The sequence below is a fragment of the Pteropus medius genome, unplaced genomic scaffold, assembly GCF_902729225.1.
Source record: "Pteropus medius unplaced genomic scaffold, Ma_sr-lr_union100, whole genome shotgun sequence".
Classification (NCBI taxonomy): Eukaryota; Metazoa; Chordata; class Mammalia; order Chiroptera; family Pteropodidae; genus Pteropus; species Pteropus medius.
Window position 1 is genome coordinate 7,776,116 of NW_024350926.1, and position 24,308 is coordinate 7,800,423.

At 34.5% G+C, this 24,308-nt stretch overlaps 1 protein-coding gene across 5 annotated transcripts in view; it reads left to right on the forward strand.

The window, feature by feature from the left end:
* HNF4G (hepatocyte nuclear factor 4 gamma) overlaps positions 1 to 24,308 on the forward strand; it is an 89,505-nt gene that overhangs the window by 54,753 nt on the left and 10,444 nt on the right. Inside the window, exons 1-5 of one of the 5 annotated variants that reach the window (XM_039841907.1) lie at positions 872 to 895; positions 14,175 to 14,346; positions 17,907 to 18,001; positions 20,632 to 20,738; positions 22,265 to 22,420. In XM_039841907.1, coding sequence (XP_039697841.1) covers positions 14,201 to 14,346; positions 17,907 to 18,001; positions 20,632 to 20,738; positions 22,265 to 22,420 — 504 coding nt within the window. In that variant the 5' untranslated portion in view covers positions 872 to 895; positions 14,175 to 14,200. Of the gene's footprint in view, positions 1 to 871; positions 896 to 10,705; positions 11,360 to 14,171; positions 14,347 to 17,906; positions 18,002 to 20,631; positions 20,739 to 22,264; positions 22,421 to 24,308 lie in introns of those variants that run through there. The other 4 variants (XM_039841904.1, XM_039841903.1, XM_039841905.1 and 1 more) reach the window with 4 other exon arrangements.

The following is a 24,308-nucleotide window of genomic DNA, read 5'->3' on the forward strand; positions in this document are numbered from 1 at the left end:
AAAAAAAAAAAAAAAAAAAAAACAATCCCCAAAAAACAAAAAAAACCCCCTGTATTTGTTAGATATATTTTGTCCAGAGGAATTAACGATTGTTATGCTAGTATGTTAATTCATTAATTATCAAACATTTTATGTGCATATTACTGTCTGACTGAGGAGATATTGGGGTTATGATGATATTTAAGATATTGTGTCTAAATAGCTTCAAGCATACCAGAATATATTTATATGAACATTTGTTTTATAATAACTTTTAAATAAATAAATACATAATGATTAAACACTTGTATCTAATTTCCAAAGGGCTCAAGCATATTATCATAGTTGACTCTCATAATTTTCAGAATGCTTAAACATATTACCACTATTGACTGTCATTTAAAATACATTGAATTTTAAGTGAGGACACATGACCGAGGTTTACTGTACTGTAGGTCAAAGTTTCTCAACCTCAGCACTGTTGACATTTGACCTAGGTAACGTGCTCTATGCGAGTGCTCTGTCTTTGTAAAATGTTTGCAGCATCCCTGGCCTGTACCTACTAGATACCATTATCACTCCTCTCTCTTCATTGTCACAACCAAAAATGTCTCCAGACATTTTCAGATGTCCCACTGGGGGCAAAGATCACCCCTCACTGAGACTAGTGCTATAGTTGGATGATTTTCCTAACATGCCGCCTAATTTTGGTGAAGCGATGTTTCATATAAGTTAATACGAAGCTGGAATTATGTCATGCCCGTAGAATGAAAGTGCTGTCATACTTCTTTAAATAGCTGGACAAAGTGAACTGAAGCACACCACAAAGCAGATGACATGAAAGAAAAAGCAAAGCTTTTGGAACCAGAAAGAACCGTTTTGAATCCCAGCTCTCTGTAAACGTCACGAAGGCATAGTAGGTAACTTCCCTGAATCCACAGGATGATCAATTTCTTCTCCCTCATGTTTTTCCCATATGCTGAATCAGTCTCTAGAATCAAGGAGTTTGAACATTGTATTTCTGTCATTATCTGACGGGCTTTCTAAGTAGCCCCTTTTCTAAGTAAGTCCCACTGCTGCAGTGGCCACTTCTTGCAGAAAAAAATTTAAATCATTAATTTCATTTTCTTCTCTCCATAATTATACTAACAAAACACATGGATCCCATTGCTACATATATGCTAAGCTAACTGTTCCAATACTTTGGACCCTAGCGATAAACGATGAATGGAGTGGAGAGGTGTGTCAGTGGCACTTCGTGTGTGTTGAGCTGGTGAGCATGAGCAGCTGCTGCGTGCAGGTGCGGTGTTCACACACACAGATGGAAGTGGTGAACTATTGAAACTTTTTTAAAATTTTTGGGTAAAGAGATTTAATGAATGTTTTAAAACCTCCCCTAAGTCTGTAATACTGAAGAGAGTATTAAATTTAATAAAAAGCTTACCAAGGCATTTTATTAACACTTACATTGATTATAACGGACCAGAAAAAAAACCTGTATATTCATTCTTCTATATTTTCCATAGAAATATCAATAATTGTTACTTCTCTAAGAACATCCTTAGTGTGCTGATGTGTGCCACATAATGAAAACATTTAACAGAAGACGCTTTATATGGGCCACCTTGAATTACTAGAAATAGTGATACTTCCTTAAGATACAATCTTCCAGCAGATTATTTTTTAGACTCTTTATTGAAGTATAATATAGATAAAGAAAAGTACACATATCATAAGTGTATAGCTTGATAAAGTTTCACAACTCTACACTCCCATGTATCCACAGATTAGAATTTGAACACAGAGATCTGAATACCTTTTAAAGACCTACTGTGAACACACAATTCACATGGGTTGACTCTCTATTAATATATTTATTAAATAGAAATGTATAGTGTCCATATTGTATGCATAATATATGCACCATAAAAATGAACAATAAGGAATATGAATAACAAAGTAAGATTATAACTCTGGAAGGATCCGCTGTGAATTTGGAACACATAGTAAAAGGGAACTTAAGTCAACAGTTTAAAACGTTTGCTAATTTCATGCCCAACCTCGTTTTCCTCAGACGTAGCAAAGACTCGAAATTACAGGATCAGTCTGTCTGATTAAAATGGTTGTCTCGATCAGTTTGTATCACGAGTAGTTTTGAAACCCTACCTTATGTATTTATGTCCACAAGCTGTATGCTTTTTATGTTGTCGGAGTAGGAATGATAGCCTTAGAAAACAAGTGTTTCAGGAACTGTAGCCTGTGTACAGAATAGAGTACACGTGATGAAATGAATGGAGAAGAGGAAGGAGGATGTGGGAGGACTGGGAGCCTGCGGCAGTAGCCCACACAGGAAGTGACTGCACCTTGAATGAGGAAATTCACTGTGGGAATTAACAGGTAGGGATAACAATGAATAGGTAAGGATGAATCGATATGACTTGGTTGTTGAATTGATAGGATAAATGTAGACTGAATTTGCTGTAATTGTTAAGAATTTATACCTATTCTTAACAACTTTATATATAGATTTATATACCATGATCAATTTAGAGAAATCAGAACAAAGCTTTTTGGTTTGCTGTGGGTAAATGAGTTTAATTGTATGTATAAAACCTGGAAAGATGGTTTGAGCCACCTGACATTCACCTCTAAGCCAACGAGTTCTATCGGCGTACCTGGGTCATTTTATTAACCTCACGGTAAAAAGATTGAATGTTTTGGTCCCCACTTATTTTATTGTGTAGAAGTGTTACTTTACATGATATGAAAGCATTTTAGAGGGAAAAAGATTAATCAGTATTAGGGATGTAAAATTATATTTTGCAGTGAAGTAATCACTGTAATAAAAATTTGGAATTGCGTTTCTAAATAGTGATGGTAATTTTAAATGAATGAGATGCCAAAGGCCGGAGTGGGGGAGGGGAATAGCAAGTTAAATAATGAACATTTATGAGATGGATAAGCAAGATGAATAAAAGGAAGTGGCCACACAGCTAAAGGAGGAATTAGGATGATATAATTTAAAATCTGAACAGTTATTGTATTTGGTAAGTCAGAAGTGGATTAGACGTAGAGCTAATGGAACTTAAATTCAAAGAGACATCAGTCATATGAGCCTCTTTTAGGCCCGAGGTGGGACCTTGGCAGTGTATTTCTAGTAATTTATTCCTCTTCAAGAGGCACTCAAAATCGTATAAGCTTAAGCCCTATGAGAAACACATCGGCTTCTGTAAGTTTTTCTGTATAGTTTTTTCTACTTGATATTAATTTTTACTCATTTTAATTTAAGATAATAGTAGTTATACCATAAAAATTATTCTGATTCATTCTTAACACTTAAGCAAACAATTTTTTTACCCCTAGCATTTTGATACAAAACATATTGAATTTATTTAAATTTTATGTATTCGTGGCTTGCTTAAACTTTTCCAGAAGTCCATATTTCTAACCTGATTGTTCTTTTCTTTTTTTCTTTTCTTTTTCTTCCTTTTTTCTTCTCTTGTCTTCTGTTTCATTTTATTTTTTAACCATAACTGAAGGGTTAACAGTGAGAAGTACACGATATCTTTTATACATAATTATCATTGAAAAATTAATTCGCCCTAATTTATGTGAGTGGAACAGTGCTCGCCCGAACAAACATCTCACTTAATATCGCCCGCTTATAGAGCTGTCACCATGGGTTCAACATTAATGAATCCACATGTGTATTAAACAAGGGGTTTTTAAACAGAAACCTACGTAAAACAAGGTTGCAAATTGATTGGCCGATGAAAATGTGACCAGAGGCTTGTAGGAACCTCACCCTGTACTTCCCCTGGGAGCAAGTGGTTCAATATTTGCTAATTCGATGTTTTTAGCAACTTCCCACTAAAATATCAGAGGAAAAACAGTAAATTCAGACAGAAAGTGAGGAATCAGAGAGCCTGAGGGTTTATAGGTCTTTCAATCCACCTGTAAACCAGTAAGTTTGCTGTTTCAAAGTCTAAATATATAAGACATTAATTATATTTCTCAGTCCAGCTTTATGGATTCAGTGGAAAGACAGTGGTTCAATGATCCATTTCTTTATAGAAGTATAAATTATTACCATTATTATTATTGTTTGAGTGTAAGTTTCATGAGGGCAGGGATTTCTCTGTTCTTATAGAAATTCTCAGTGACTAGAAATGTGCTTCACATACAAAATATACTTATGAGCTCAACATAAATGTATTCTGTTGAACTTAATTATTTGCATGTGTATTTTATTTACACATTCAATAAGTATTTGTGGAGTGTCGACCATGTGGCAGACAATATTCTAGGCTCTAGGCACACAATAATGAATAGAGCATTTAAAGTCAATTATTTAGAGGTTACAGCAGTGGTTTCTAGACTTTGCTGCACATTGGATTCACCTAAAGGTTGTTAAAACATTGATACCTGACTTTCACCCCCAGACATTCTAATTTAATTAGTATCTGATGTAACTTGGGCCTTGGGGTCTTTAAAAGTTCCCCAGATGATTCTGATGTGCAGCAGAGTTTGAGAGTCCCTGGCCTGGTGTGTAAGTTGGGCACTAAGTAAGTCCAAATTATTGAGTTGTGACAGCTTGTGATATTTCAGTTTTGAAACTTAGCACATTGCCAAAAGCCACGATCTTACCTTAATGTTTAGTTCAAATTAATATTTGTTTGCTATTAAATGTTGTCTTATATTTTTATCCTAAAAGGAATACTATTGTATTTGTGAAAAACTAATCAATATTGCTGTTTTGAAAAAAATTATTAAATGGAGATGCAAATATTATTTAGTTTTATCTAAATTAAATATCATATTAATACGTTGTTCTTTCTATGCATATGAAAAAACTTTCAGGAAAGGTATCGAGAAGTTATTGAGTATTTGACTGTGCATGTAATCTATTACTACATTTTTGAAATGAAGAAATAATAACTCTTTTGTATATATGCTGTAGCATGTAGACCTGTATATATGCATTTGGTTCCCAGATGCTAAAGTTTAGCAGTCGTTCTAATATACCTGTTCAGAATGTTCAAATCTGACAGTGCACTCAGCGTAGTAAAATGTCGCTGTTTTCTTTAAACATTATTACCTCTTCAGACCATATTTGAAATAGACACTGGCCCAAACTGATAACTTCCTTTCATTTTGCATCATGCAGCAACTTTCCTATCGGAGAGCCACCACAATCTTAAATATTCTGACTGATTTTGCTGAGTTTGCTGTGGCAACGATGATAATGCCCATTGTAAAATGAAATGCAGAAATAGTGACTGTGGAATCCTAACATGTTCCTCGTATCCACTTTTTTTAAATTTTCCCTACCAGTATATCTACATTCCAGTTAATAATTTAGTGCTAATCAGCTCCTTATCTTCTGAAAAGGAGAGTCTGTTTTGAATCACAAGGCAACTGACCTTGAAGGTAAATTAAATATATGCAGATTTCTCATATCACCTCTAAACTTTTATTCCGAGTATTTTCTTGGTTACGTTTAGGTCTCTGCTGTGTGCTGTGTAATCCTTCGTTTGTCTATCCAAACAGCAACTGATTGAATTATAATACAGTTCTACTCTTTCTTAGTTTTGGGTTTACATTTCTTTGTATAACTAGTTTTAATAATAATCTGATGTTTTTATTAGCTAATAAAAATATGAATAGTTGAGGTAAATCATACATACTATAAAGAATAATAACATACTTTTAAACTACTTCAGCTATTTCATAAAGTGCTATGGATCTGTCCAATTTATTTAGAATCTACTAAAATGGCATTTTTTAGTAGTAATGCGAGTTGTTTGCATTGATCATATTAAAGATGGCTCTAAAATGAGGATTTTAAATTGTTTCCATGGACTATAGTCATGGATTGAAAAACAATATGAATGAGCAATAAGCTATGGAATAATTATAATTATTTAAAGGGAATTATAAAAATATGTAAACAAAGTCTGTGGATGTTCAGTTTAAAGTTTTAAAAATTTCAGCAATTCTAGCATAGAAGTATCTTTCAAAAATAATAATGGACTTTTTAATGTTGGAAATGACTTTGATTTAAATGACTTGATGTGGTTATACGGTTCTGGTCACTGAATGATCATCAGCTACATAGAAGAAGGAGGAAAAAACCAGACACGAAAAATTTGTTTTTGTTTGTCTAAAAATGATGTATAATCTGGACTTTAAGAAAGGATCTATGAAGCTCTTTGAGCAAAGAATCCCATTATTAAAGCCAATTTCAGACTTCTTTCTTTGCATATCCAAGATAGCGACATACTTTGAAGATTAAAATGTCTATTTTTGTTTGCTTTAAATTTTTTAATATGCTTATTTCCCCTCATCAAAAGCAGAATGGAGAAGAGACAAGGTTTCTATTTCAAAAGAGGAATAAAGGTTCAATTAGGACAGTGGCACCATGGAAAATAATCTTTGTTTGTTTATTTATTTTTGAGAAATGAAAGGTGGTTTTGCTTTGATTAATAAACCATTTTTATTGGGTAGAGTTTATTTATTAATAAACCATTTGAATGGTTCCCTGTTTACACTGAAAAATATACTGGGTTGATTTGAATTGTCATTCTTTATCTTTCAGTGATCACATTTGTGTAATCTTCATATTTGAAAGAATGAAATACAGAAACAAGAGGAACTACTAATGTGCTTTTGGAATTAGTATATATTTTTGGTAATGAAAAGTAACCTCTAAGGAATACATTTAAGAACAAATTTTATTAACTGTAACTTTAAAATAAAGTGTTTTAATATTGATATTAATGTTCTAAATTATTTTCATGAAAAAATCTTTTAGGAAAATAACCTTGATTTTTATTAGCCTGTTTTCTATTTTAAATCACGCTATGAAGATATGATTAAATCAAATATAAAGTATAGAACAATTTAACAGGCTTAATAGTCTTGCAGATAAGATAGAAATGTTTTTACTATCTCAAATAGTCAGTAGTGAATTGAGTTTTTTTTAAAACATTACATTGTTTTCATCTTTTGTTATGTTGCTCTAAAGAAATTTAAATATTATATTTTACGTCCCGGTTTAGAAAACCATTGCTCTGAGAGAGAGATTTTTCAGGAACACTAGTTGTGCCGTTTAAAATCTACCTTTTATCTGCAAATAATACCGTCTGTCTCTCTGGAGTATTTGACCTGACTAGTCCTGAGAAGGTCTGTGTTGACCTGCAAACCACGAGATCACACGCAGGAGCTATAGCTTCTTGCTCAGTTTACAGAACAGATACTGCAAAGTGACCTCTGTTAAGAGAGATTTTCAATAGATTACAGTTTATGATATATATTTATATTTTCGAGCATAGATAAAGTTGACATATTTCATTTTAAAATATGTATGCTACTTATTACAAATTACTGTCTTAAGAATTAGCATGAATATTTGATGTTTTTCCCAATTAAACCTTTAGAAGCGAACTTAAAAGTACTCAAATTTATGTTGAATATAGGGGTTAGCAACATTAAGTCCCATTTATCGAAGGGTAATCGGTTCTATATCATCTAGGCAATAAATTAATACAGTTTTTCTTATAACTACTTAAAGTTTTAGTCTAATGTTACCTTAATGAATTTACTCATAAGAAGTAATTGAGGTAATAATGAAAAAGATCCCTGGGTGGTATTCATTTTTCCTTTCCTGAAAACAACTGAATTTGAAATTTGAAATTTGAAATTTGAAAATTTTAAATTTGAAAATTTGTAGCAAATACCTTAATTGCTTCACGTACCTAAGGTTTATACAATTAAATTGTATAATTTTATTTCGTTTGACTGTACCATGGACATGTTTCTAAAAATCAAATTTACTAAATTATGAAAATTTCACAATCAGTATTGAATGGAAAACGTCAAAGATACTAAGGAGTGTGACACTTGCTTTGGTTATGATTCATAGTAAAAAATTCAAAAGTCACCATGACTAAAATCGTTTCGCTGTGACATTTTCTTCTTTTTGTCTTTCTATTCTCTCTCATTCTCTTCATTGTCCTTCTCTACTCCTCTTTAAGCAAATGAAAACATTCTGCATTTAGCTTGATTCATTTTAGACGTAGGGAGGAGGGATTGGTCATAAGAATATAAATTAATTTTTAAATATAGTTTTCTCATGTTAAAATCAATTCAGAAGAAACACTAACAATCCCCACTTAGCCCACTGCCTGGAGTAACTCAGGCTCTCAACTTCCTTTGTGGAACGTACTAATTCACTTCCTTAAGTAGCAATCACCTTTTTGCTGTATTTTACATTTCTCTGATTACATTTCCTATGATAGAGTTCAGTTCTTCATAAATCTGTTTTAATTTATTTTATTTTGGTAAGATCGTTTAACATGAGCTCTTCCCTTCCGGCAAAGTTTTAAGTGTATAAAACATTGTTGCTGAGCGGTCAATGTTGTACAGCGGATCTTCACAGCATATTCATCTTGCTTAACTGGAATTTTATGCCCTTTGATTAGTAACTCCCCTCTTCTCCCTCCTTCTGGCTCCTGGCAGCCACTATTCCTCTCTGAGTTTATGAGTTTGACCTCTTTAGGTTTCTCATAGATGTGGACTTATGCAGTATTGTCTTTCTGTGACTGGCTCATTTTACTTAGCATGATGTTTTTCAGGTTCAGCCCTGTTGTGGGATGTATTAGTAGTTCACTCCTTTTTAAGGCTGAATAGTATTCCACTGTATATCGCATTTTCTTATCTAGTCATTTATTGATGGACATTTGTATCGTTTCCATCCTGGCTGTTGAGAATAATACTGTGATGTCCCCTGCCCATCTGACCAACTTTACTTAGTCATCAAGGGTCACTTATATTTCTTAGCTAGTGTATTAATGCCATTTGTTTGTGTTCTTTCATTTCATAATTTAGTTAGTTGCATAATCCAATGAAACATAAGTGTTAAAAGATATTTTTTCCTTATAACAAGCAAGGGAAATACTTTGGAAGTGGCTGAAAATAAATTGATTAAAATATACAAAATATTTTGGAAAAACATAAAATTCTAACAGGCTACTACATTCCAGTTGCTTTACAGATAGCTTTGACTTTGTTCTCTATTAAAAAAAAAAATACTAGAAATCAAAGGCATTGTATGGGATTTATTTTTAAAAATTAATAAAAAATCTTAAGCAGCGGATTCTTACTCAAAAATTCTTGGTTATCCAACGACACAGTAGCAGTTAAACATATTTAATTCAAATACACTATTCAACATGAATATACCATTTTTTAAATTTTTCATTTTATTTGCTTAACCAGTTCAGTACATTACCAATCCCAAAATTTAAGAAAAGAGGACGTCTGCTGTACTTTGCAATTTCTTTGAGGAAAAAAAAAAAAAACAACTAAACTGAGGCTAAGTGGATCTGTGTGTATTCGAGTAACCTTTGTCTTACTTGATAATGGACCGAAAGCCATTCATATAACTTTTATTACTGTATTTTGTTATAATTGTCTTATTTTAATAGTTATTGTTGGTGATCTCTTACTGCACCTAATTTAGAAATTAAACTTTATCACAGGTATGTATGTGTAAAAAAAACATGGTGTATATAGGTTCAGTACTAACCGCATTTCAGGCATCCACTGGAGGTCTTAGAACATATCCCTCATGAATAAAGGGGAGACTCCAGATTCCTCATTTTTCTGAGTGTTTTGCAGTCTTATGAATGAATGATTCTCTACTTTTTCTTTCCTTCTTCTCCTTCTGTTGGGACACTCCCATCGGTGACATCCCTAAGCATTGTTTAGTTGCTATTTAGATGAGAAAGATTGTGGGTTGTGTACAATTCACTCCTTTGGTTCACACAGGAAACACATCTGTGTAAGTTCATCACAAATGAGAACCACTTCGTGCAAATAAAAACCATAGGATTTGCTTGCTGCCCACTTCTCCAAAAGCTGAATAATTCCAGTTAGCCTTCACCATAGAAAATCAGTCTCTAAAATTTATTCCCCAAACATAATCCTTCAAAATTAAGAGTGCTACAGAATATGAAGGTAGGGAGGCTATTCCAATGATCACTGATTTAGTAAATTTGTTGCTAACATGACTCACTGCTATTTTCTCTGCAATTCTTCATGTCGTTTTGAGTTTAAGAGACCAGCCTTCCCGGATGAAAAATAAAATAATTTGTACAATACATTATTCACCAGTTTTATGGTTTTAAGAAATTGAATAAAAAATATTACTGTGTAGTAATCTTTAACAAAACGTGGAAAATGAAATGCTGACTTCTTAATGAAATGTGGGTGGAGTTCTTTCTTATAAAATAAAATCAATAAGCATATTCTCAGAAGGAAAATATAATCATTGAATGCTCTCTTCTAAATGGTCCTTGTCGCATGTGCTCATAAAAGATATCCTGTGCTATATAGATGTTAGATATTAGAAGACTGATGATGATGTCATGTAGGTCCCCACACGTTGGGTAATTTTATTTCGGGTAATGCCCAGAGTGTAAAAAGCATCAGATGTCAAAAGAAATGAAATTTTATTCATGTCACAATTATTTTTCGAATGCCTACGACATACTAGCAATTATACCTCTGCCCTTGGAAAGTTTACAAATATTCAAAAGTCACAGACTCATAAATTGACAGGTTTTTTTTTTTAATAAGTCTATTTCATCATATGTTTCTCTTCATTCAACTACACAGTAACAGTGATTAATAGAAATCATTGACTTTTTAAAAGATCTTGTTCTCTTTACTTTATGCTATGCTCTAAATCCCCATGACTGTTTTGTAACTACTAATTCACACTTCTTCATAAGTTAGGGGTTAACTTATGGTCTTGACTTATTAAATTTATAACAAACAAGTCCCGCCTTTTAGAATGTGTAATATATGATTTCGGCTCCCTAAGTAGGATAGATCATGTTATAATTACAGTTTAAAACCTGAGAGATTCTCTTTTTTATTTCTAATCCTCTTAATGACATCATTTATTGTCTACTGGAAATCAATTTAGGAAATCGTGTTAGTCCACTAAGCACTTCAGATAAGGCGATTCCACGAAGCATTCCAAGATTATCACAAGGAATTGCTTTCGTCTGCCATAAAAGAAAAAGAAGCAGAATATGGCCTGCCGAAGGAGTTTACAGTTCTGCAGCCCCTCCCTCTGCAGCACATAAGTCACTCAGTTACAATTAACTTTGAGTTATCACTCCCAGATTGAAAGCCAAACAACCACCACACACTCTGGGCCTGTGGTGGACTCGTATGTGTGTTTCTAAATCAATGATGAGGGTATCGGAACCGATACTGGACATGGATATGGCAAATTACAGTGAAGTTTTGGACCCGACATATACAACATTGGAGTTTGAAACTATGCAGATCCTGTATAATGCAAATGGTGAGTTCTCATCTGCTTGGAAATATGAAAAACGTAAGTAAGTATCGTGGGAGAAGTAAAATTGAGCTTCCCAGGCGGTAGGTCCGTGTTTTATTGCTGGAAAATTCGGGGCTTGCTTTCAAGGCCACAAATCTGAGCTTTTGCACCTTGTCACAAAATTTAAATTAATCGCGCTATGCCTATTTTATGTTTGAGATAAAAAAAAAAAGCCTAGTTACATGTAATGAAGTAACCTCAGAATTCTGTCATGGGCCAGTTAGGTAAAAAGAGTCGTTTTAGCAGTTATTTTATTTACTGTAAATCACGGTAATAAGTAATATTGGCAGATGGGCTGTGAAGTGTATTTTCTATGCAGTATTTAAAATGACGTATGGTACAAAGATTCCACAGAACACGGGAGAGGTCTACCAGTGCCTTCTCTGAATTAGTCCAGCTCTGAATTGCTGCTGCTGAGAAACTGCTTTGAAAATTCCAGGCAGGTTTTTACATTGAACACAAATATGAAAGGAAATAAAGATTTATATTATAACCCCAGTTGGCAGGCTAATGTTTAGCCTCACAAAGCTCTTGGTATTTATCTACTAAAACATTTTAACTTTAAATGAGATGAATTGTTTAGGATTCATGTCTTTATATAATACAGTTCAATATTGACTTTAAATTTATTTTTTTAAGTAAAAATATTGTCCAAGATTAGGTATAATTAGTAGAACTCCTAAATTATACTAATAATGTATACTTTGGAAAATCATGTGTGTGTTTTCAGAATTAGAATGGATCCTGTACACAAGATATCGTGATATTCTGTTATGCTGCATTATTAGTAGGACTTTTTTTTTAATTGTCAGAAGTGAATTCTGAAATTTTAGCACAAAGACGGTAAAAATGAACCAATAGTGCAAATTTTAGGAAGTCACTATTTTGATTCCTTATGTTTAGATTTGATTAGAGGTATTTGATAGAGTATTATCTTAATAGAATTATGAATTCTTAGACGAGATTGCTAAATAGTAGGGACATGTTTACCATAAATATTTACTAAAACAACTGACTTTCCAAAATGATGTTTAACTTGTTTTCATATAATAATATCGTTAGTAATATATAAGTATGATAGTAAACTTAAATCGAGTTGAATTTTTTTCATATTTCCATATAACCTGTCAGCATGCAGTAAATCCTTAACGCTTCTAACTGCTGTGTTTCTAATCTATTTTGTGTGCCTAACAAAAGAGAAATTCTTAGATTTAAATTCTCGTGTCACATGATTAACCTTAAGCATATTCTAAGATATTTTTAAACTTTGTAAAATTATACATGATAATACCTGTCTACTCAGAAGTGTTAATAAGTAGAATATATGTGCAGTAACAGAATGTAATTGAGACATGACAATCTTTAATTTTATCTTTTGTTATATTGGAGATATAATCGTGAACTGTTATTATATTTATATTAGATAATTTATGATAAATTAAAATTTTTAAATGTTATTTTACATATTCAATCTTTTGAATATATACAGATTTTTAAAGATAAAATCAACATTAACTCATTTAAGAAATATTTAAGTAAAAATATCTTTGTAGATCTTTTTAAGCTTCTGACTTCAAAGCTATATATTAGATGCCTACTCCGTGCCAGGCATAGTTCTTAGAGCTGGAAGACAGAGGGGTGAATAAGACAGATAAGTTCTCTGACATCACGAAGTTTGTATTCACGGATAAATATGGATAACAAGTGAGCAAACTAATACAGAATATAATTTTAGACAATGAAGCAGTTATTTAAAAAAAAATAAGCAGGGTTCTAGGTTCTACTTGGAAGGCAGATGGGAGGTGACCTTTTAGAAGTGTGTTCAGAAAAATGTGAGATGGGAGCAGAAACTGGAGAGCCAGCTCGATGAAATTCTTGAGGAAGAATTTTCCTTCCAGGGTGAAGGAACAGCAAATAAAAGGCTCTGAGATGGGAAAAGACTACAAGCGCAAAAAAACCAAAACAAAAAACAAAAAAAAAACGACGTTGTTGGGAGTTGTGACCAAGATGAAGAAATAGTAGCAACGGCACCATATAATGGGATCAGAGAGGTGGGCGGGCTTTAGCGCCCAAGGTGAGGTGTACGTGTATCTAACGGTTGATGCAGAAGGCTGATAGATGTCACTTTCTTCTGCCAGGAGCACTTTGGGGCTTTGGGGTCATAAGCTGCAGGGGTGCTAATGTGAAAGAAGAGAAGAAAGCTAGGAGGCTCTTGATCCAGGGGAAGGGTCATTGCCAGCGGGATAAGGGTGGCCACAGTGAAAAAGTGAGAAGTTATGGATTCGATAAATATTTTTAATATGGACTTCACCGTTGGGTTGGATACAACCCAGTGACTGCTCGCAGGTCACTGTCCCCAGGTCCCGGGTGGCAACACCGACTGACATGGTGAACTGGAGGAAGGACTCGGAGCTGTTTTTATACATTGACTCCATATAAGTACCTGGGCATTTCAGACCAGTAGCCATGGGGGACATCAGGACTAGAGTTAAACTGGGGGATTTCAATCATACGGTTAATATCAAATGTCATGAGACGGGATGAGCATCCTTTGGGAAAGAGCGTAGTTGGGGGACCAAGCCTAAAGTGTCCCAAAGTGTAATTGTCAGATATATGAAAGGGGACATTGGCGTGGACACTGGCAGAAGCAGCGAGTGATTGACAGGAGAGCAGTGGCCTGGGCCTCCAAGAAGCCAAGGGATGGACCTTTGCAAGCCTATGGATATTTAGGAGGGCGATTTAAGTTAGAAAGACTCTACCTTTTTTTTTTCTTTAGCAGATAGTTCTGCCCCAGAGACCACAAGTATGAATACCGCAGACAACGGCGTCAACTGTCTGTGTGCTATATGTGGGGACCGAGCGACAGGAAAGCACTACGGAGCGTCCAGCTGTGACGGGTGCAAGGGCTTCTTCAGACGCAGCATACGCAAGAGTCACGTCTATTCCTGCAGGTACTTGAAATGTTCCTTTCAGGAAAGGTATCTTCAGTGGTGTTTCAAAATGGCGTGCCAGAAGGAAGGGAATAAACTTCAGAGCTTTTTACATTTCTATAACTCTGAGAACAAAATCTGTAAGCTACATTAAGACTGAGGATGTGCGGGTGTGTAGGCAGGACGCATTCACAAGGTGGTTCTCATTATGAACCATTCAGGCTTATAAAATGCACATAAAAAACTGCACAACCTTACCACCCAACGTAGTGACACCTCCCCGTCAACTGCACATCCTTACCACCCAACATAGTGACACCTCCCCGTCAACTGCACATCCTTACCACCCAACATAGTGACACCTCTCCATCACGTCTCTTCCTCTCTTCTCTCTCAGAGGTAACTACTGTCTGAAACTTACTGTCTTTTAGCCTTGTGCTTCTTTATTGTTCTGCCACATGTTCACATACAAATAGACATATTTAAAGCTGTGTTGAAACGATGTCATAATGCATGCATTTTTCTGCATATTGATTTTTCTTCTAAAACAAATGCAGATGATTTTGGTAACCTGTTGATATTAATGAATGAAATTACATTTTCAACCCTAGAATTTTAAATGTATTTCTCATGCCACAATTTTGCCGTTGAATTTAATGTTTTCTCTAAAACTTATTTAATTACATTGTATGTGCCCTACATTTCTAGTAGGCTGTTTCGTTTGTTTGTTTGTTTTTTCCAAAAAATATCTAGTCAACAACACAGCACAGTATAGAGTTAGAAATTCCACACTGAGTATTCAAATGACAGTTATTAAATGCAGATTATATCTATGTTAAATATGGGCTATTAAAAGTGACTGATTATGACAGAAAAATATCTGCGTTTGTTCTGCCAATGAAAGGCGTACGTAAGGTTTTAGGAACCCTATGTTGTTTTAGGAACAAAATGTATATTTGGGAAGAACTTAACTCTGTTCCAGCATGATGCCATTTCATTTCTAGAGATGTCAAAAAAAGTTGACATGTCATCCCGAATATCTAACTGGTTGTTCTCTAGTAATTTTTCCAGGAAAGCTTAGTAGGTCAAAAAGTGTAAATCATTCACTTTAAAACCTTCTCAGTAAACAAAAAATAATATTTAGATGGGTCTTGCTTTTGTATGCATCAACACTCTAAAGGTGAAAAGTAGACGAAGTAAATTTCCAACACTATCAACTAAAATAAATACAAAATAACACATAAACGATACGTAAGCCACCAGTTCTGTTAAAAGCGGAGTACATATATATGAAAAATGATGATCCAAATAACTGAGTCCAGCAAAGAGGTTTAAGAATCACAGAACATCAGCCCAAAGGCCTGTCAGGATTTCCGCCCTTCCTGCCTGGGAAAAGTGAGAAAGGAGTGTTCACACGGCCACTCTGGGAAATTTAAAAGCTACTCCAACGACGTGTGCAGTTAACTGCTCCCCTCTTCCCATCGGGGGTGCCGCTGTCACCTCAGCCTTCCTTACGTCATGTGCTATTAGGCAACCGCCATAATGTTCTATTTGAAAAATAGTTACGATCCCGATGCAAGTCGAGGGGCATAAAGGTTTCGTTAAGATCAAGTTGTGCTGGTCTCAGATTTGTCCATTTCGTTAGATTTACGAATTTCATTGCCACTCTAACTGATCCACGGAGTTGGGCGTTTTCTCTGAAAGCGCTTTAAATGACCGTCTCGATACTTTTCCCTTTGCGATATGTATTGTGGCTATTTGTAAACTTGTGTGTGCATTCTGCTAAGGTATATGTTCCATGAACAGGGGTGACAGGTAATAGCCCTCTGTTTAATCCCTACACCAGGATGTTATACACAGTAGGAGCCTAATAATGTTTCCCCATTTTTGTGTAAATTTAATGTTAATTGGACGTGTTCTGTCATGCTTATAGGTATCTGGTCCGCCCTCGTGAGTCTCAGCTGTGCATTCCCAATGAATTTTGCTCTTTCCTCCCCCTGAAGTATATCTTCCTGCTCCATTCCAGTAGGTTTTATGATCATTCAATTTTAAGTGGCCACCCTTGTTTTATAGAAGAAATATCTTCTCGTATAGGTCACAAAATATGTTTTTTATTCTTATTATTAATAACCAACTATAAATAATCAGGAACACATCATACATAGGGGTAATTTTAGGCTAGAATTGTGAAGAGATATTATTGATTACTACATGATCAATATTTACCCAAGGTCTTAACCCTTTATGACAAGTCCTCCTTGTCTTAATGATTGTAAATTAATGGGGGTGAGGGGTCGGGGAGAGTTAAATAGCGTTCCCAAGTTCTGTGGAGAGGGAATGGTGGACCTGGAAATCAAGCTCAGGACTACATCCAGAGAACGTACTCTTTTATTTTTAAGTGTACAGTTTAGTTTTTTAATATGTCCATAGAGCTGTGCAACCATCACTGCAATCAGTTCAGAATATTTTCACCACCTGTAAAGAAACCTCACTATCTTTTCCCCCAACTCCGCCTCCCACTAAGGAGAGGCAACCGTTAGTCTACTTCCTGTTTCTGTAGATTGGCCTCTTCTGGACATTTGATATATCTTAAATTTTATGCAATATGTGCCCTTTTGTGTCTGACTTTTTTCATTTAGAATACTGTTTCGAAGGTCCATGCATGTCATAGCAGGTATCAGTACTCCCTTCCTCTTAATATCCATTGTGGGGGTACCACAGTTTGCTTATTCATTAGCTACTAGGCATTTGGGTTGTCCCTACCTTTTGGCTATTATGAATAATGCTGCTAGGGACGTTTGTGTACAAATGTTTGTATGAACATATGATTTCGTTTCTCGTGGGTATTCACCTAGGGGCGGATTGCTGAATCACGGTAACTCTGTGTTTAACTTTTAAAAAAAACTGCCCAACTTCCTCCTAAGCAGCTGAATCATTTTCTGTTATAACCAGCAACGTATGAGGGTTCCTATTTTTTCCACATCCTCATCAACAGTTGTTATCGTCTGCGTTTGTTTGTTTGTTTGTTTTTTCTGATTGTAGCCATTTGAGTGGAGGCCAGGTGGTGGCAGGTGGTAGCTAATTGTGCAAACTGTAGTGTTAGTGCCGTTCTCAACTGCCTTTCGATGTGTAGCTCAGCATGTCGATTGGATATGAGGCCCATTTAAAATTAATCGAAGCATATTTCAAGTGAGAAAAGCGTGAAAATGCAGAGGAATGATGTTCCGATATATTCTCCATCACACCAAAAACATTTAGCAATAAGCAATTAAAATTTGTATGCCAAAGATTTTTAAATTAGGTTTGGCTTTCATGGCTCATGATAGAAATGAATAGGACACTGGGCAAAAGTGAGATTTCATTCGGTTTTATTATAAAGACTGCACGAGAGCTAAGGCTTGTATTTTTATATCCATGCTGATCGTGAGACAGAAAAATCATAGTTAATTGTCCTTATACCTCCTTTCTGTTGGGCCAAATTTGGCCATACATATTTAAAGTCTATTTGTCTACTTATTTGCTTTTTTCCATAAATAATTTTCTGCAAACTAATACATCTTTTTTTTTTTTTGATATTATAGGTTCAGTCGTCAATGCGTTGTTGACAAGGACAAAAGGAATCAATGTAGATATTGTCGATTAAGAAAGTGTTTTAGAGCAGGAATGAAGAAAGAAGGTAATACTGTATAACACGATAACAATACTTAGCATTACTGATCAAGATTATTATATACACATATTCATTTAGTCATAATGTTTTCACACGAGTTCTGATTTTCCTCAGTTTTTTTCGAAGAAGAATCTGTGGTTCCTTAAGTTTAAGAATTCACCCAAGGACACTGACACCCAGCAAATAAGCAGTGCGAGCAGTCGTCACATGACGACGGAGCCCACACAGCGTTCGCTGCACCGCTGCGTTGTGCCTGGCAACAGAAGCGTTGTCTATATCACATTCCAATTTCCTGTTTCAAAGATAAATGGAAAAATCTATTAATAGGGAAAAATTATAAGTGTGTTTTTAAACACATTTTTATTGTCAATAACAACTGAATATCCTTATTTAGTTCCTAAACATTAACTGAACATTGACTTTTTATGCATCCATTTATTTATTTTACAAATATTTATTGAGCACCGCTACTTCCCAAATGCCGTTCTGGGTGTGGAGGTTCCAGTAATAGAATAAGCCTTCCTCTCAGGGGACTTACATTCTGTTGAGAGACAGACATAGACTAGATATTCTAATTTTATTTTGAACATATTGAATAATCTGATTACATGATCTTGTACTTTAGATATCATGAATTTAGAAACAAATATGTTGAATATGTTTAAATGCCTGGCAGGGAATAGCAACTACAAGATTTTTTGCTTACCAGTTTTGCCACAAGCTGATGCCTATCACATACAAAGAGATATTTTTCAGAACTCTTTCACAAACTATAAAAAGATTAAATCAAATCTCTATACTGCAGAGATGTAAGATGTATCAAACCTATCTTGACCATAGCTATTTTTCTTTGTCACTCAATATTTTAAGGACACACAAGTTCCATTAGTTTCATTCAGGTCGCTTGTCTCAGAAAAGAAGGCAAACGAGAGTACCAAATTAAAGGAGAAGCACTTTCCTATTTAAAAATGGCTTATTTCTATTAGAATATTTGGTAGTTTATAGGATTAATTACACCCTTTGTCAGACATCTTTATCCATTTCCTACAAAGTACGAGCAAATCAATTCCTATATATCTTTTGTTTTACAGACAATAAAATTATTTTAAAAAATAGTGAAATTATATCTTCTACTAGTCAGAATAATACTTTTTTTTTTTCCCCTCAATAGATTAGGAAGTAACTTTTGGGTCTATTGAGTAGTTCTATTTCCCTTACTTTCAATAATAGTATAATATCAGGATTACTTTAAGATGGAAATGTATATAAACATGGTTTAAGTAAAAAATTATTGTATAAGAAGGTTATGAATAGCATTTTTCTAAAGATTGATCATGTAAATTAAATTAATAAAAACATGACTTCCATTTTAATTTTTTATCTCCACAAATGTATTTCATCAGTTTAAGCTGAAAAATCAATGACAATTTCTGTTTAAAAATAAAGAGAGAGAAGGAAGAGTAAGCTACCGGTAAACATAATTTTAAATAAAATATTAATGATTTATTCCAACCGAAAGACTACTCATGCTAAAAGGCAAAAAGTCAAGTATTTTCGCTTCCAAATTAATGAGTTGATATCTAAGAGTAAGTTTTGGGTAAATAGTAGATATGGGCATAGAAGTTAGTGAATTTTTTAATAAAAGAATAATTTCAATAAAAAGGTTGACAGTTTAATGTCTTATCTTTCCAGGAGAACAGAATAGAACATTAACTTAAATAATTAGGGACCACAGGCCTTGTTTTCATTCTTGTTGATTAACAGAGATAATTTTACCTCCTAAGTTTTGAATCCAACTTGATATCTGCTTTACATTTATATATTTATGTGACAAATATAAAGGTATAGTTGTGTATACTCCCCTTTTACACTTCCCCATATTTAAACCTTAGTTTTCAATAAGGAATTTGGGGACATGCATTGTTCTTTCTTTCCTGTTTGAAACAAGTAGGTCTTGTTCTCTCATAGAAGCATTTCCCATAACACATGAGATTCCTTTGCCTTTCCAAAATGGTAATATTCAAACCTCACGCTTCTCAGGTGAGATTCCCTACGTGCTGCCAATTCTGCTTTATTAACGTTCGTAAACTTTCCCCAAGAACATTGTTTCATAAGAGATCATAAGACTGTATTTTTAAAATCATAACTAAAATAAATTTAGTTTCCATTTTTTGCTAGTGATTTAGAAGAAAAAGAAAATGGAAGTTTCAAACTCTGTGACTCATGTCTTCTCACAGTGAATACCCTCTTATCTTTGACCTGGTCAATCTCGCAAGCGATACACTTCTCTAGTTATCTTATGGTTTTATTAACTTTGAGAGACTGGAAAACCATCTTAGGAAAATACAGCGTGGCCGAACTGGCTGACCCGACACTTTCCAACTTGCACGCCACCTTGAAGTCCCAAAAGACACTAACTGTTTTATGAGCTCAAGTGACAGGCCTGGCTCCTTCTACTTTTAAAAGTGGTTTAAAATGAAAAATATCTTCAGTCATATTCCTCCCGCCAACAGGTCTTATCGAAACACCCCTTCTCGCTTTTTATCCTGACTTTTTTTTTTTTTAACGTCAAAGTGTATATCCTGACATATATTGAAGAGAACCGACCAATTAATACTGTGATTTTTCTCCCCTAGCGGTCCAAAATGAACGCGATAGAATAAGCACGAGAAGAAGCACGTTTGATGGCAGCAACATCCCCTCCATTAACACACTGGCACAGGCAGAGGTTCGGTCTCGCCAGGTACCAGCATCCGCCCCGCTCAGCAGAATCAAATGCCTACTCAGGCGGGAGACTAAGATACTCCAGGCTCAGTCAAATGTGCTCATCACTAACGTAAACTACAATTAGGCCAATTCAAGAGTTTTACTTTGAAAATATTAGTCAGACAAGTTGACTTAATTTTGACTTCTGGACAAGTTCCTCTTTATTAAATGGAAAAACGACCCGCATTTTAGTCAAAGATTCTAAAACAAATGTTTACAAGGTTGATTTAAAACATTTAATGTGTAGCACAGCATTCTGGGGGCAGTTTCTTGTTTTATTAATCGAATCTGTGAAGTCGGTTACAACAGTTATGAGGGAGTTTGGTTGAGACCCGTCATCAGAGCACCCTTCCTTGAAAATGACTTCTGGGCTCAAGAACTCACCTTGGCACCTGGTTTTGAAGGGAAACTGGAATTGAAGGAAAGAGCCAGAATTCAAAAAACACGGGAGAAAGAGTCTTAAGTTTCTAGAATGAGACTACCAGTTCTAAAGTTTAAAAATGTGGGTCATAAGTTATAGTATAAAAATAAATCACTTAAGAATAAAATCAAGAAATCTTTTGAAGACAGTTTATTTTAGCATTTTAGCATATTAGAAATGTTAATGATATTTTTCTATTATAAAGCAAATTACGAAATAGCTAATTATTAATCCAGTCCTATAATGACTCAGTGCAACTACTTTCGTTTTTGATAACACAAGGGTAATATGATGAAGTTAATATCACTGTTATCATCATCAGTACTTGAAATTGCTTGATGGTCCTATAAAGCATTTAGAGAATGGCTTCAAGAGGAAATAGACACACTACAGAAAAACACGTCCACACGCACACATGTTCGAAAATTAAAAAAAAAATTATAAGAACTTTTAGGAAGTGACTTTTTTTTTCAGCAGAAAAGCATTTTAACACCACTTATATTTTTATATAGTTCAAAATTGTATATAGTTTTTAAAATTGTCATTCTATGTTAGGCTTTTCAGTGTGGCCGAGTCAAAGGTTGGCATCTTAACTTTATTTTGGAGCGCTTCCATTCAATGCAGAACATAAATCATTCTGCTTCTCATCTGAGTCTTTTCTCCCCAGTTTGGTAAACTTTATCCACTGGAAACCTTTCCAGCAAATTAAAGATGGGCTATCTTAATGGAAATGTCATTTTTTTAATTAATAATAAAATCACAGAACATATTTCATGTAAATCCTCTTTTATCTCTTTGTAGAGTCATTTCGAATTATGAAATTCTCTGAAAGTCGGGTAACTTTTTCTATAGATTCGGCCAGTAAAATAAGATACTGCTCCCAGGGCATGTGCTTGCCAGGTAGTGAATGTTTTCAACTGAACTCGAACTGATAGGTATTTTATTTCTCAATGTAAAAATATTTAGTATCTTTCAAGACACTGTGACAGTGATGATGCCCACTTCAGTAGTGTTTATGCAGTCATAGAAAACAGAGAACTATTTTAAGTGATAAATTAATATAATGTTCTTCTTCATTCCAGATCTCAGCCTCAAGCCCTGGCACAAGCACTGACATAAATGTGAAGAAAATTGCAAGTATCAGTGAGGTCTGTGAGTCTATGAAACAGCAGCTCCTAGTCCTGGTGGAATGGGCTAAGTACATCCCTGCCTTCTGCGAGTTACCGCTGGATGATCAGGTAGACGTTAAAGAAGTTGCGAATGCTTTAAAAAAACATGTTTTTTGAACTCTGCCATGTTTGTGCGTTCCTTTAATTATATTTGTGATAGATTTACTATTCCTAATAGATTTACTATTTGACAACGGTTAAACTATCTTATGAGGAAAAGATTGGTTTTCTTGTCCGTTCACCTTCTTGTTCTGTCAAGAGGCACAACTTCTGTCTGAGGGGTCTTGAAAATTTATTGATTGGATGAAGCTGAGCAAGACGCTGTTTTTTTCCTTTTAGAGTTTAAAAAGATTAAGTGTGGGACAAAAGCAGATAGGTAACTGCCATCGTGAGACAAAGGATTGGCAGGGCAGATGTCTGGGAGGCAAGTGGTACACAATTTTGTCTTGATGTTTACTGAAGGTGCTGTGTAAAATTCCTCAGAAATGCCAGACCGCTCCTACATAGAAACCACACAGGGTGTGTTGGTGCCATTGTGGGCACTTTATGCAATTAGCATATAAAACTTTGCTATTCGTATTGTCAATTTTCTTCTAGCAGTACTGTATAAAAAGTGTAGGTCTGGCACACACACAAAAAAGTCTATAGAATCGTGCTCTGAAATGTACAGAGGAATAGAGAAAATTCAGCTGTAATGATCTTTCTCTAATAACATATGTTTTTATACTTTGTAACACATACGTTAAGACATTTTAATTAACAGTTAAGAACTTTAATTTCCTAATTAGTCTGTGAAGATTAGGTTATTAGTTTCAGGTTTATTTTGAACCCTTCCATCTAAGTAGTATATAATATTTTGCAGATGCAAATATTTTGAAATTTTCCAATTCCCCCCTCGTTGAGTAAACCACAACATGTATTATACCCAGAAAATATCTTCACATCTTTGAATAGTGTTCTTTATCACTGATACGTAAAAACAAAGAAACAGTCAAAGGGAAAAGTGGAAGATTATATAAAAGTCAAAGAAGCACAACATATTTACACAGCCAGAAAAAAGAAGTGATCATAGGAAGTTAGTTACATTTCTAGGAGAGCATTTTACTTGGTGATAGGAAAAAAAAAAAAATTCTGTGAAGTCTGAAATTATTCTTAACATGTTCCGTCATTGCCTTCCTGGTATGAGTCATGGTTATTGACATATCATAAAGATAGCTTGGCATAGAAGGTTATTTCAGAGTGAATAATGCTAAATTGCTAAAACCTACTTGTCTCACCCCAAGCTATATAAGCAGGTTTATGTTATTTATCAGTTTTATATTTTTATTATCAGTCCTCTTTAAAAGTTGCTGACTTGTGTTTGAAGACGATGATTTGAAAATTAGGAAATTGAAATCCAGTATCCTGTCAAAAACAGTTTTAATTTACTAACTCAGACTTTGATATTAACGATATAGCATTAACGGCCACAGATTGGCAAGTGTCTATTCTGGGTAAGGCGCTGCGGAATTACCGTGGAATTAGCTGTCAGTTATGTTATCTTAGATTATTATTTTACTTAATGCTCTCAAGATCTCTGTGGCATATGTTTTATAATCTCTGCTTAACAGTTTTTTAAAACTGAACTCTAGATCAGTTAAATTCGCTGAGTAAATTCATCAAGCAAACATTTATTAAGACTGATGTTCGGTTTTATGAACCATGAGTATTTGGCAGTAAAAATTTAGATTATCATTCTTCTCATAAAGTTTGCATTCTATTTTGGAGAGACAGACAATAAAAAAAAAATACACAGATTATGAGTAAGTTGATTCTAGGTGGGGATAAGTTCTATAAAGTGGAACGGGATGAATTGCTGGAGAATGCCTGGCGCTCAGTGGTACCAGGTACTTTAAATTGGGGGTCAGAGAGGATTTTTGCTGAGATCTGAATGACAAAGGACTAAGCATAGAAGTAC